We start from the raw sequence: 15338 nt of genomic DNA, 5'->3' as shown, positions 1-15338 counted from the left end.
AATAAGTAATTGAAAATACTTTCAAATAGGAGGCTATTTATAGGAAATTATTAGAAAATACTTTCAAATATTTCCAATATAAGCGGTTGATTCAGTCCACATTATTTGAAAATACTAAAAAAACACAGCAAATAATTTGTTAAATAGCAAATAACGAAATACAAATGTATTTGAACCCAGATCTGATGTGGTGCTATCTATTGTTTATTCTATTATTTTGTAAACCATTGTAGGGTACTTTTATGGGTTATTCTGTTATAGGTAGTCTGGTGTTAGACCTCACGCACACAGTACTGACAATACAAACATCTTGTGTGCTTACTACATAATAGGTTTTACAAAAAGTTTTAAACTGGACACAATGAAGACACTGAGTCGTGATCTGAGCCCTTTGAGTTCAGATTTATTGTCACAACAGTGCACTAACGTAGCGTTGGAACAAACACCACCACATGGCCTGCTGCACAGTTTGTTCTTGGTGTGTGATCAATAAAATCTTCAATTCAAACAAAATAAGACAAAAAAAGTGGGAAAAAACATGAGGACAACCGGTTTGATGATTACCAAATGAAACCCCTTTAAGCAATACTCACAGAAAAAAAATAAGCATCGTTATGGCTTCAAATACATAAAGTAAGTGGTGTGAAAAAGTATTTTCCCCGTCAGATTTTCTGTATTTTTGCATATTTTTTACACTGAAAGTTATCAGATCTTCAACCAAAACCTAATATTATATAAAAGGGACCATGAGTGAACAAATAAGAAACCATTTAGACATATTTATTTATTAAAGAACGTTTCAACACCCAATGCCCCCGTGCGAAACAGTAATTGCCCCCTTATACTCAATAACTGGTCATGCCACCTTTATCGACAATAACTGCAACCACACGTTTTCTGTAGTTATCAATTAGTCTCCCACAGTGAGTGGAGGAATTTTGTCCCACTCCTCCATGCGGAACGGCTTCAACTCAGTGACATTTGTGGGTTTTCAAGCATAAACTGATAATTTCAGGTCCTGCCACATCTCAATGGGTTTGGCCGGCAGGGATGTTCTTGTCCCATCGCGCACTAGCGACTCCTGTGGCGGGCCGGGCACAATGCACGCTGATATGGTCGCCAAGTATACGGTGTGTCCTCCAACTCATTGGTGCGGCTGGCTTCTGGGTTAAGTGGGCGTTGTGTCAAGAAGCAGGGCGGCTTGGCAGGGTCGTGTTTCAGAGGACACACGGCTCTCGACCTTCGCCTCTCCCGAGTCCATACGGGAGTTGCAGCGATGGGACAAAACAGTAACTACCAATTGGATACCACAAAGTTGGGGAGAAAAAAGGGGTAGAAAAATATAAAACAAATATAACAGAATTAATGGTTCCTTCAATAATGGCAATGCATCCAAGTCATGATGTAGGAAAGCATCCCCAAAGCATCACACTACCACCACCATGCTTGACCGTTGGTATGAGGTTCTTAATGTGGAATGCTGTGTTTGATTTTCGCCAGACATAACAGGGCCCATGTCAGCCAAAAAGTTCTACCTTTGACTCATCTGTTCATAGAACATTGTTCCAGAACTCTTGAGGATCATCCAGGCGATGTTTTGGCAAACTTGAGATGAGCATTCATGTTCTTCTTAGTGAGCAATGGTTTCCACCTTGCTACTCTGCCATGAATCCCATTTTTGCCCAATGTATTTCTGATGGTGGAATCACAAACACTGACCTTAGCCGAGGCGAGAGAGACCTAGATATCCCTGGATGTTTTTCTAGAGTTCTTTGGAGAGATTTTGGCAGGACAGCCACTCCTGGGAAATTTACTACTGTCCCAAACATTGTCCTGTTGGACAATATGGCTCTGATTGTGGTTCGGTGGAGCCCCAGAGCCTTAGAAATGGCTTTGTAACCCTTTCCAGACTGATAAGCATCAACAACGTTTTTCTGGAGGTCTTCAGGAATTTGTTTTGATCGTGGCATGATGTGTCTCTAAAACCTGTGCTCTGACAAATTCAATCTGATGGTAAGGACCAAAAAGTTTGGCAGATTTATATTAGGCAGTGCTGGCCCAAATCAGGGATGGTTGTTAACCGAAGGACTCAAACAGCTGACTGTAATTATCCCTTTAATTGGGTGAAATTAACTGGGGGGCGGCAATAACTTTTTCACACCTGAAGAGTGCATGTTTGGTTACCTCATTTTTTCTCCCAGACTCCCTCTATATACCACTACAACCAGTGGAGGCTGGTGAGGGTAGGACGGTTCATAATAATGGCTAGAACGGAGCAAAAGGAATGGGATCAAACACATGTTTAATGTATTTGATACAATTCAACTTATTCAGCTCCAGCCATTACCACGAGACCGTCCTCCCCAATTGAGGTGTCACCAACCTCCTGTGACTACAACCCACAAAAAGATCTGACCAAATTCATTGTGAAAATGTACAATACTGCAGAAAATCAAACAGGGCAAATAGTATTTCACGGCACAGTAAAAAAAACTGAAATAAGGGGGATATATGTCGAAAAAAACAAAAACAAGATGAACATGGTTTCGTCTGTAGTGATTTCATCCCAGGGTTTGCTGATGAGTTGGTCATAGAGAAAGTGGGGGTCACAGAAATTACTATACTGGCACTACTAAACTGTGTGCCTCAAATTTACTGTACTGGCAATAGGTTGTTATCAATAACGTCATACTTCGATATCAACCTATACTAACCCCTAGCAATAGAACATAGAAGCATACTGCACTTCATATACCCACTCACACACCAATTCACAAAAAACTATGATCTATAGATTCTATACTCACCTATCAGCTTATCCTCATTTACACATGTCCATTTAAACCCTTCACACACAGTATGTTGACCGATCAAAATGTAAATATCTGACAATATATGACGCTGTTTCAGGAAGGCATGAGATTGCTGGTTTTGAGTTGAAGTAAAGGGAGCAAATTCACAAAGATTGCATGTCATAAAATAGTAAACGAAGGCGTGAGAATGGGGCCATAAAAATGGGTCTGTGCATGTTTTTACGTTCTCCAGGGATTCTTCACTATGACATTGTTCCACAGTCCAGATAACAGGCATGACTAAGTACGATTTCGAATGACAGAACTAGTACCACAGGGTAGCGGTCAGATACAAATATATGTAATGGTAAAAAAAAAAAAAAAGGTAAGACAGGCCCTATCCCTTTGTATCACAAGAAACAACATGGAGAAATCATGGAAAGGGATAGCTGCCACAGAGTATTTACAATCACTCAACACTGACAAGATCTTGTGCTGAAAGATGTCACAAAAGCTTGCAAGCTAGCTAGATTGAGACATATAGACTGTTCTACAGGGCAACACTGAAGTGAGTAGTAAAGACATATCTATTTTAAGGCAAAGATTCTTCCTTCTGGAGCAAAATAAATCATTTTGAGGAGCTTAAAACAGAAGTATTTACCCTTTTGTAGATTGAGTTTTATTTGAACTCTAGCATATCTATAATATCTGTTGTTTTTCTATCTTTGGTCAAGGCAACAGGAATTTCTACACAGTGAACCTGGAGGCCATTTTGGAAAACCCCAAAGATGACCCAGTCAATACTGTACATGTACTATAAGTCTGCTTCTTGAACACAACATTAAATATTTTGATTCTTTACTTTCTACATTTCATTACGTGTAGTAACCTAGAGTTTGTTCTGTTTGTTTCGTTTTCTGTGTTTTACTTTGTTTTTGAGATATAATAATTCTGTTAATGCTAAATTAATTTATGAACACATTTTTTTTTAAATTCTATTTACATGCTGTGAATGATTTGTAGAAAACGTATGTATTGGTAAATCAAGATGGATCAATCAGATTCCACGTTTGTTTCAACAAAGTTTTCACATCACAGTTGAACGTTGAGTGGGAATTAACTGACTCTCTCAACCCAATTCTTATCCACATGCTGGGAAACTCTCATGCGTTGTATGCACCAATGCATTTGATAAAGAAAGACTTGAGGATATGAGGATATTGTGTTGAGCTGCAGTGTCTTAAAGTAAAGTCAGAAGAAGTCCTGGAGTTGAAGTGCAAAGCGCAAATAACCAACTCATAATGACAAATTCACACTACTTTGAAATAATGAAACATTAACCCACTCATCCATGTCATTGGGGAGAAGAGATTCAGCAGAGACACTGTACATCAGAAGTCATAGAAACATTACTTCTCTCTGTCGACCACATTAAGACATTCAAAATGAGAACTATACACAATAATTCATAAATAACATAGAAATGTTATGTACAATAAATACATATTATACTCTGGCAACCAGGAAACTCCCCTAGCTAGAAATGCCACGAACTAGAGAGAAAAGTAAGCAACGAAACCTAAGCACACATATGCAGTGTATTTTGGCATTGTAACATGTTAGAAACGGCCCCGTAAAATAATATGATTGTTGTGCCTGGCTTAATAACAGTCGAATGATGTCATCACAATAACGTTTTGATGGTTGGAAATCAATCAAACCTGCACTGTGGAAAACATAAATCACCTACAGTACATTGTAAAAAAGAATAACATGACATACTATTTAGAGACAACTTATGAATCAATCATGGTTCTCTGGACATAGTTACTTTTTTCTTTAGTTTTACAATAAACATATGGGAATTCTAATGCTAGAGAATCATAGATCAACACAATACATCATTATAGTTATATACATTAACGTACACAATATTGTTTCTTAGTATTACTAAATATGTGTTATTTCTCTCTAAGAAGACGTTTCAATGATGAAGCCAATACGTTTCATATTTCATATTTAGATTGTATGATAACGGGTAACCATGACTTCATTTCACTTTATGTGATGTGTGCTAGTTAGAAAGTGCATTCTAGTTGCAAAATTAAATGGAAAAGCGAAACAAATCTAACAATCATTTATCTTATATATTTTATGTATGCAATATAAACAAGACAAATGTCGTTGTACTTTACTCATGTACATTAGTCATTGGGGCGGCAGGGTAGCCTAGTGGTTAGAGCTGGACTAGTAACTGAAAGGTTGCAAGTTCAAATCCCCAAGCTGACAAGGTACAAGTCTGTCATTCTGCCCCTGAACAGGCAGTTAACCCACTGTTCCTAGGCTGTCATTGAAAATAAGAATTTGTTCTTAACTGACTTGCCCAGTTAAATAAAAATTAATTACACTGGTGGAAATAATAAAAACAGTTCTATGTCACCAATCTTTCAACACCCTTCTTAAATTCGCCGTTGTTTACATTTTGCTCGACACACACAGATGCACATCCTGTACAAACACAGAGAGGTCTGAAGGTCCAAATGCAAACCAGGCCAATCTTCCATCCCCCAGAACTTTGCTGTGATGAGTAGGAGCAGAGAAAGATACACAGAGCAAACTGAAAACTCCTCTGGGAGGGCCTAGCTAGTGTGGAGGCCAGGGCAACACAGGGTAGCACTGTCCTGTCCTTTAGCCTTACCCTCTCATGTACCAGCCTGTGCATGTGCTTGCCCCTCTCCAGTTGGAAGAAAGAGCCAATAGGTCCATCATGGCTCAGGAAATGGCAAAGGTCGCAATGTTTGTGCTAATATGAATCCAGCACATTTACCATGGTAACACATGGACCCGTAAGTTCAACTTTGATTTGGGAGAAAAAAAGTGGACGGAAAAGAACGATTCCACCAGAGACAGACACAAGTGGAACTACACTCTTAGAAAAAAGGGTTCCTAAAGGGTTCTTCAGCTGTCCCCATAGATAGAAGAACCCTTTTTGGTTCCAGGTAGAACCCTTTTGGGCTCCATGTAGATCCCTCTGTGGAAAGGGCTTTTATCTGGAACCAAAAGCATTCCACCTGGAATCACAAAGGGTTATTAAAGGGTTCTCCTATGGGGACAGCCGAAGAACCCTTTTAGGATCTGAATAGCACCTTCTTTTCTAAGAGTAAGAATACACCAAAATAAAAGCAGTACACATCCAGCAGAGGGCAATCTGGAACATTAGACAGAGAGAGAGAGGTGTCCACTGGTAAATGAAGTCTTTGTTGGGGAACTGAATGGGCAGTTAGTTTGGATTGGACGTAGGAGCAGCCACCACTGCTGCAGCCACTAGAGACGCAGGTAAACTGTCATGGTTACTGTCGTCAGAATCCTCCTCTTCTGTATCTGTGGGAGGGGAAGAGGACATATGGCACACTTAAAACTTCCTGCTCCAACTTCCTGGTCTCCTGGACCGCTGCATGGCATGCTGGGAAGGGGGAGGGGTTAATGACAATATAGGCTGTGATCCACAGCTAAGGCGAGGCTGACGCAACAACCAATGGTTGCGTGCCACGTTATCGGCATTGACATCGACTGGCAAATTGCTATAACATATGATGTGGTTAGCTGATACTTAAATAGCTATCAAGGTGTTATAAGATCTGTCAGGCGTCAGCAACGTCTACGCTCGAGGAGGTCTGTCGAAATGACAGGAAAGCTGTAGGTACATTATGACCCCAAAAATTGTACATGGTCACTTTCGTAACTTGGGGGTGATGGTTTTGAGAGTCAGTTGTCAAAGGGTGTTAAAAGCTAAATGAGAGCGATTGTGTTTGCTCGGAAGAATCGCTTTGAGTTTCAGAGATAAGTCTGATAACAAAAGAACATGTTATGTATAGAGGGACAATGACAAAGTCCCTGTCAGGCTGGAACAAGACTGTAGATAATGATCATTGAACACACGGTCACCATAGTAACGCGAAGGACAGACTCAGGGGAAGGGATAAAAGAAATCAAGGATAGAAAGAGGTGGCCTTTGAGAGGGAGGAGGTGGTGGAGGACGGCAGGGGTGAGTGAGCGTGTGAGTGACATTAGACATGTTTCCACAAGAGAGTCAGTCACAGTCCTGTTGCTGTCACATCATCGCCTTAGTCAAATACATTTTTTTTTCTGGATAGAAACCCGAATTGCAGGACGAAACTACAATGTTTTAATGTGATTTTTCCATGCCTTGTCATAACCTGAAACTGCTTGTTTTCTACTCTTCGCTTTAAAAAGAGAAGTGTATTTGATTGTGGAAACGTAGCTAAGGTTCGCCCCGAGGGGAAAGAAAATGCTGTTTTACCGTCAGAGGTGTTTTTCTCACTGTCATCATCTGAGCCAGAGTCAGTGTCAGGTGAGTCTAGGTCCTCTGGGACTTCCCCTGGAGTCAAATAAAACACTGTCATCAACCATCACAATGCCCCAGCACAAACCAAGCCAGAGACCACTGTCCACTAGATGCCTCACACATCCCCCAGACAGACAACACTGATTAAACAAAATAGTCACTGAGTATATAAAATACAGACTTATTGAAGAGAATAAGGAAGTGACATGTTCATAGTAGTCACGAATGTTGACACCACTGAGGATATGATAACAGTTTCAAAATGCAATTTCAAAATCATTTTACATGCATAATTGACCAGCAGAGGGCACTCTTTTACAACAAAATCATCAGGAGAGCAGCCAAGGATTCAGCAAAGACATAATCTTCCACTACCATTTCTGAAGCAATAGCAACAACAGTTTGAGAGCACCAAGAAGACCACCAGACAAACTGACTCAAATTTACGGTCCACCATATTCTAATCACTACTTGGCACTTTAAGTAGATGCTGTTCACAACTTCTTTAAACCAAGTATTATAAATTATAAATGGAGAGCATATCTGTAGGAGCCTGTAACTGACTGTAAACTAAAACGTACCGTTTTGCACTTGCTGGTTTTTCTCTGTGCTGGTGCTGCTGGTTTCAGGCTCCTTGGGGTCCAAGTGATTCAGCCCCGGGCCCGGTCCTGATGTTGTTGTGGTCCCGACGGCCCCCCCTGGGTCCTTATTCCCTTCCTCCTCTTTGGGCACTTCCTCCACCACTTCCTTTTTCTCTCCCTCTGCTTGTGTACCTTCCTCATCTCCCTCTTTCTTTTCTTCCTTCTCTTCTGTCGTTCCAGGCTCTGTCTCCTCCTGCGAAGCCTTCTCCTCTGCTTCCCTTTTGGTTTTCTCCTCCAGATCTGTCAGAACAAAAACTTATTTTGTATGTGTGAAAGAGACCTACTCCACCTACTCCCTAACCCACTGAACCCCCAACCAAGCCCTATCCTGCGTAGGGTGTCTAATAGCTGCTTGGATCTTCTTGGACTGATCATTCCCATAACCCACCTATCTTTTTGATTTGCTTTACCATTAGCCTCCTGGGTCTCCATTTCTCTCGGTTCTGGTGCACCTCTTTGTTCCAGGACCAAACCCACCCTGACAAGCCCTCCCCTGCCTTCTCATCCTCCTCATTCTGTCTCATACCCTACTCCCCCAACCCACCAACCCTGCCAGACCCTTCCCTGTGAGGGGTTGAGGGGCCCTAGCCCCAGTGTACCTTTAGCAGCCTGGGTCTTCCATTTCTCTCTGTTCTGGTGCACCTCTTCGTTCCAGGTGGCCTTGAAGCCCTTATGTTCGATGGTTCCCGGGGAACAGTTGACTGTTCCGCTGCCCTCTGAGCCTGTGCTGATCACACTGGACCGCTTCCCATCCCCCACTGGAATACTGTTTAGACTGTATACAAAGAGAGACAAAGAATATCATTCACCTGGCCTGTAACACACACCGTACATACCTACTGGGAATATGGCCACAGCAAACACTTGATTCCACAGTGACTTAAACCTCAGAACAGTGGTTGCATACATTGGATATGATCCCTGCGGGAATTGAACCCACCACTGTGGCACACTTCTCTGACTGACCTGTCATACACCAAACAACGGATTGAACTACTGAGAATCTATTGAGATTCTACAGAGGGATTATATTGAACATGTGATTGGACATCACAGCCATGCTTAATGGATCTCTGAACTGAAAAACCTCAATTTGAGACATTGACGAAATGAGGGTTTACAGCCCAGTGATTCTAGTACCACTATAATCACCCTGTGTGTGTATAATGAGCATTATATACATAGACAGATGGACTGGGTTGCAGAGGCTGGGGTAAGAAGAGGAGGTGGACAGATGTGTCTGTTTGCAAACACGATCTGCAAGTGTGTGTCTAGCGGGCAAAGCTGGTTGGAATGACGTCATTACAACCACTTTACAACTAATGTGCGTGTGTGTGTGTTAGTGTGTGTCTGTTTGCGTGTGTGTGTGTGTGTGTATGACTGTTTGTGTATGACAGAGAAAGAAAGTGAGGAAGTGTTTAAGACTCTTTATCCAGATATGCCTCGGAGAAGGGAGAGAGAGAGAGAGAGAAAGAGAGAGAGAGAGAGAGAGAGAGAGAGAGAGAGAGAGAGACAGGGAGAAAGAGACAAATCAGGGGTGAGGAGGAAGTTGGAGGGAGGGATGGATGAGCGTTCCAAGTAATGTTTATAATCCTTCTAGTCTGTTGATGATGATGCATGACTTTGTTGATGTAACAGCAGGACAGTTGTTGATCCCAGCTGATGTTGTCAGGCCTATTTGTGTGTGTGGGGGGATGTGTTTAACTATACTTGAGGGGACCAGAAGTCCCCACAAAAATAATAAGCAAACAAAAATGTGACCACCTCGGGAGATTTTGTTGGTCCCCACAAGGTCAAATACTATTTCTCTGAGGTTTAGGGTTAAGGTTAGAATTAGTGTTAGAATTAGGTTTAAGGTCAGGTTTAGGAGCTAAGGTTAGTTTTAGGGTTAGATTTAGGAATTAGGGTTAGGTTTCAAATCAAATAATATTTTATTTGTCACATGTGCCGAATACAACAGGTAGACCTTACAGTGAAATGCTTACTTACAAGCCCTTAACCAACAATGCAGTTTTAAGAAAAATAAGTGTTTACAAAAATAACAAATAACTAAAGAGCAACAATAAAATAACAGTAGCGAGTCTATATACAGCGGGTACCGGTACAGAGTCAATGTGCAGAGGCACAGGTTAGTCAAGGTAATTGAGGTCATATGTACATGTAGATAGAGGTAACTACCCTTGTAGTGCCTTGCGGTCGGCGGCTGAGCAGTTGCCATACCAGGCGGTGATGCAACTTGATGGTGCAGCTGTAGAACTTTTTATGGATCTGATGACCCATGCCAAAAATGTTCAGCCTCCTGAGGGGGAATAGGCCTTGTTGTGCCCTTTTCACGACTGTCTTGGTGTGTTTGGGCCATGAGAGTTTGTTGGTGATATGGAAACCAAGGAACTTGAAGCTCTCAACTTGCTCCACTACAGCCCCGCTGATGAGAATAGGGGCATGCTCGGCCCTCCTTTTCCTGTAGTCCACGATCATCTCCTTTGTCTTGATCATATTGAGGGAGAGGTTGTTATCCTGGCACCACACTGCCAGGCTCTGACCTCTTCCCTATAGGCTGTGTCATTGTTGTGTCGTCGGCAAACTTAATGATGGTGTTGGAGTCGTGCTTGGCCATGCAATCCTGGGTAAACAGGGAGTACAGGAGGGGACTGAGCACGCACCCCTGATGGGCCCCAGTGTTGAGGATCAGCGTGGCAGAAGTGTTGTTACCTACACTTACCACCTGGGGGCGGCCCATGCTGAGCTGTAGTCAATGAGTAGCATTCTCACTTAGGTGTTCCTTTTGTCCAGGTGGGAAGGGGCAGTGTGGATTGGAACAGAGATTGCTTCATCTGTGGATCTGCTGGGGCGGTATGCAAATTGGACTGGGTCTAGAGATAATTGTGTTGATGTGTTGATGATGACCAGCCTTTCAAAGCACTTCATGGCTACAGGCGTGAGTGCTATGGGTCGGTAATCATTTAGACACGTTACCTTGGTGTTCTTGGGCACAGGGACTATGGTGGTCTGCTTGAAACATGTTACAGACTCGGTCAGGGAGAGGTTGAAAATGTCAGTGTAGACACTTGCCAGTTGATCAGCGCATGCTCTGAGTACATGTCCTGGTAATCTGTCTGGCCCTGCGGCCCTGCGAATGTTGACCTGTTTAAAGGTCTTACTTATATCGGCTACGGAGAGCGTGATCACACAGTCGTCCGGAACAGCTGGTGCTTTCATGCATGCTTCAGTTTTGTTTTCCTCAAAGCGAACATAGAGGTCGTTTAGCTAATCTGGTAGGCTTGTGTCACTGGTTAGCTCGCGGCTGTGCTTCCCTTTGTAGCCCGTAATTGTTTCCAAGCCCTGCCATATCCGAAGAGTGTCGGAGCCAGTGTAGTAGGATTCAATCTTAGTCCTGTATTGATGCTTTGCCTGTTTGATGGTTCGTTGGAGGGCATAGCAGGATTTTTTACAAGTGTCTGGGTTAGACTCCGGCTCCTTGAAAGCGTCAGCTCTACCCTTCAGCTCAGTGTGGATGTTGCGTCTAATACATGGCTTCTGGTTGGGGTATGTGCGTACGTCACTGTGGTGAGGACGTCATCGATGCACTTATTAATGAAGCCGGTGATTGATGTGGTGTACTCCTCAATGCCATCGGAAGAATCCCGGAACATATTCAAGTCTGTGCTAGCAAAACAGTCCTGTAGCTTAGCTTCTGATTCATTTGACCACTTCCATATTAAGTGAATTACTGTTACTTCCTGCTTTAGATTTTTCTTGTAAGCAAGAATCAGGTTAATAGAGTTATGGTCAGATTTGCAAAATGGAGGGCGAGGGAGAGCTTTCTACGCATCTCTGTGTGTGGAGTAAAGGTGGGGGGATTTTCCCCTCTGGCTGCACACACAATATGCAGATTGTCTATGCAGATAGAAACGAGGTAAAACGGATTTAAGTTACCATGCATTAAAGTCCCCGGCCAGTAGGAGCGCCGCCTCTGGATGAGCATTTTCTTGTTTGCTTATGTCTTATACAGCTCGTTGAGTGCGGTCTTAGTGCCAGCATCGTTTTGTGGTGGTAATTAGACAGCTATGAAAAATATTAATGAAAAGTCTCTTGGTAAATAGTGTGGTCTACAGCTTATCATGAGATATTTTACCTCAGGCAAGCAAATTCTAGAGACTTCCTTAATATTAGATTTCGTGCACCTGCTGTTATTGACAAATAGACACAGACCTCCACCCCTTGTCTTACAGGAGGCAGCTGTTCTATCTTGCCGATGGACCAAAAACCCAGCCAGCTGTACGTTATCCATGTCGTCGTTCATCCACGACTCGGTGAAACATAAGATATTATAGTTTATAATGTCTCTTTGTTAGGATAGTCTTGATCGGAGCTCATCCAGTGTTTTATCCAATTATTGTACGTTAGATAATAGTACGGAAGGTAGAGGCGGGTTACCCACTCGCCGTCGGATTCTAACATTGCACCGCGAGCTACGTCCCCTATATCTCCATTTGTTCTTCATGCGAATGGGATTTGTGCCCTGTCCGGTGTCGGAAGTAAATGCTTCCTGTCCGACTCGTTAACAAAACATCTTCGTCCAGTACGAGGTGAGTCACTGTTCTGATATCCAGAAGCTCTTTTCGGTCATAAGAGACAGTGGCAGAAACATTATGTTCAAAATAAGTTACAAATAACTTTTAAAAAACACACACAATAGCACAATTGGTCAGGAGCTTGTAAAACGGCAGCCATTTCCTCCACCGCCAATAGAAAATGTTCTTCCGGGTTAGAGTTAAGGTTGGGTTTTCGAGTTAAGGTTAGGGTCAAGGTTAGGGTTAGGGTAAGGATATGGGTTAGGGGTTTGGGAAAATAGGATTTTGAATGGGATTGAATTGTGAGTCCCCACAAGGTTAGTTGTACAAGACTGTGTGTGTGTGTGTGTGTGTGTGTGTGTGTGTGTGTGTGTGTGTGTGTGTGTGTGTGTGTGTGTGTGTGTGTGTGTGTGTGTGTGTGTGTGTGTGTGTGTGTGTGTGTGTGTGTGTGTGTGTGTGTGTGTGTGTGTGTGTGTGTGTGTGTGCAAGCAAGTGTGAAAGAACATTTGTGTTATTGTCTAATCAAATCAAAGTACAATGAAATGCTTACTTGCCAGCTCTCCTCTCAGTACAGCAACTAAAAAGAAATATAAAGAAATATGAAATAAAAAATCTAGTAAGAAAGATAACACAAGGCATCCAGTAAAAAAGAAGAGGCACATAAAGAAATATAAGTCATTATATGAGTTATTTACACACGTGCGGTGGAAGTGGTGTGTGCCTGAACACGCGTGTTAAAACTGATCCTCGTGTCTTTAGAGCCTATGGAAATGTTCAGAGCTGACCTGGGCTAAGTATCAGGCCCATCAAAGGACACTGGTGATAATGTTAAAGGTCCAGTGCAGCTGTTTTTGTTTTCAATTAAAATGGTAAAAAAATACATCAAAATTAGCTTCTTAGCTGAGAGCAATTTCTCAAGCAAGAATTTTGCTATGACTGTCTGGGAGTTGTCTCAGTGGGGAGGGTAAAACTTCAAACTAGCTTTTATTGGCAGAGCGCTTTGGAACTTTCTTTCTTTGGGGGGGCAGGTAGCCTAGTGGTTAGAGCATTGGGCTTGTAACCAAAAGGTTGCTGGATCAAATCCCTGAGCTGACAAGGTTATTCTGCCCTTGAACAATGCAGTTAACCCACTCTTCCCCAATAGACAATCATTGTAAATAAGAATTTGTTCTTAACTGACATGCCTAGTTAAATAAAGGCTCAAATTATTGCTCTATTTACACATGAACAGCCTGGTAATGTCACCAGGCGGGCCATAACTCTATCCCACAAAAACAGGAAGAGATTTCAGGCTGTCTTTTCAAACAGGTCTTACACTAAAAGAGCATTATTATCATATTCACAATTTAACAGTATTATTCCAACCACATAGTGTGGCCAGTTTATTAGGTACACAACACGTTCACGAAAATGGATCGCATCCAGTTACTGTTCGATTGAACATTAGAACGGGCAAACGAGTGACCTAAGCAACTTTGAGCGTGGTAAGATCATCGGTGCCAGGCACGCCAGATCCAGTATCTGAGAAACGGACGCCCTCCTGGGCATTTCAGATAGGTGTACCTATTAAACTGGCCGGTGGTGTCTATAAAACAGAGCCAAATTATGTTTTGGACTGCACTGGGCCTTTAAGAGCTGATCTGGACTCAGTATGAAGCTCATCAGTGTGTGAATAAATGGCACAATGTAGTGTTTGCATGATAAAAACTACAGCAACATGGTCCATAATGGATGACCATTAAAGAGCAGAATAAAGGGAATAAAGAGAATGGAGAGATTACTAAGTGCTACAATCAGCCTGTACCCTTCAACCACCAGACACTGGCTGTCAACTAGTCACCATGGACGTATTATCCCAGACCATTTACTCTATTCTAACTGACAACACTGTCTGTTGACTCTTAGTGTGTCTCACTCAGACTGACTAAAACAGAGATGAAAAGGAGTAATTCATTCCAGGAAACTACAGCTGATGTGTACAGCCATAGGACTACTAGTGTATCTTGCATGACGAGAAGTATTTTATTTTATTATTTTCAGCCACTTACACACGCGCACGCGCACGCACACACAGCCATACGTGACAGAGACCAGTCAGTGGAGACACAGCCATAGAGCCTCGGGCAGGAAATTAGATTATAATTACTCATACCAGCTGACATGTTGTTCAGCTTCATTTAGTTATCATTAGACAGACGACTGGAGGACCCCCGGCTTGTTATTTTTAGAGCATCACTGCGTCCACATCCCAAATAGCACCTTATTCCCTACATAGTGCATTACTTTTTTACCAGGGCCCATAGGGCTCAGATCAAAACTAGTGCACTACACAGTATGTAGCGAATCGAGTGGAATTTGGGATGCACCGTGTATCTAAAGAACAGCCCAGTCTCTGATGTGTCAATGTATGTTTCTCCATGTTTATTTCATCTCCCTAGGAGTCATATAAAGGATGAGATTTTAAATGATGTTATAGATTCGCCAAGACGTTTGATGAGCATGTCATCTTCACATCTGTCTGCTTGGTTGCACTCTAGATAACATCAGTATGATTCACCTGCAGTGTATCATCATCACTCACTAGACCAATCAATACACGTGATGCACAGGGTAAATATGAAGGGTTTGATTCCAAAACATAATAAACACACATTTTTTACATTTGCAATTTTTTTTAAATTCTGAAATAAATGTACATGGGTCCCTTTCAGTGTGTATGAGTTATGGCTGTTGTCATGCTTTAAAACGTCTACTTTAGATTTAGATTTAGACTTTAGATAGGTTTTTTTTGTAAAACATGATATCCAGCACAGTTTCTGACCAAAATGTGTTACATTCAGTACCATCTGTTTAGAGTTTCATGAGAGTTGGGACATTGAGGTTTCTGCATTATTATGCATTTACACGACACTACAACCACAGATAGAACAATGAGACAGATATTTCACCAGATGTATAAATGTGA

General features: G+C 42.1%; 1 protein-coding gene across 2 annotated transcripts in view; it reads right to left on the bottom strand.

Annotated features, from left to right (window-relative positions):
- Nucleotides 1–381: 381 nt before the first annotated feature.
- pde1ca (phosphodiesterase 1C, calmodulin-dependent a) overlaps nucleotides 382–15338 on the bottom strand; it is a 102116-nt gene continuing 87159 nt past the window's right edge. Inside the window, exons 14-18 of one of the 2 annotated variants that reach the window (XM_031796412.1) lie at nucleotides 12924–12950; nucleotides 8399–8574; nucleotides 7740–8039; nucleotides 7114–7191; nucleotides 382–6173 (exon numbers count right to left, since the gene is read on the bottom strand). In XM_031796412.1, coding sequence (XP_031652272.1) covers nucleotides 6073–6173; nucleotides 7114–7191; nucleotides 7740–8039; nucleotides 8399–8574; nucleotides 12924–12950 — 682 coding nt within the window. In that variant the 3' untranslated portion in view covers nucleotides 382–6072. The remainder of the gene's footprint in view (nucleotides 6174–7113; nucleotides 7192–7739; nucleotides 8040–8398; nucleotides 8575–12923; nucleotides 12951–15338) is intronic. The other variant, XM_031796413.1, reaches the window with a different exon arrangement.

This window comes from Oncorhynchus kisutch, linkage group LG18 (genome assembly GCF_002021735.2).
Source record: "Oncorhynchus kisutch isolate 150728-3 linkage group LG18, Okis_V2, whole genome shotgun sequence".
NCBI lineage: Eukaryota > Metazoa > Chordata > Actinopteri > Salmoniformes > Salmonidae > Oncorhynchus > Oncorhynchus kisutch.
The sequence above is the reverse complement of the archived record's forward strand: the minus strand, read 5'-3'. Positions and strand labels throughout refer to the sequence as shown.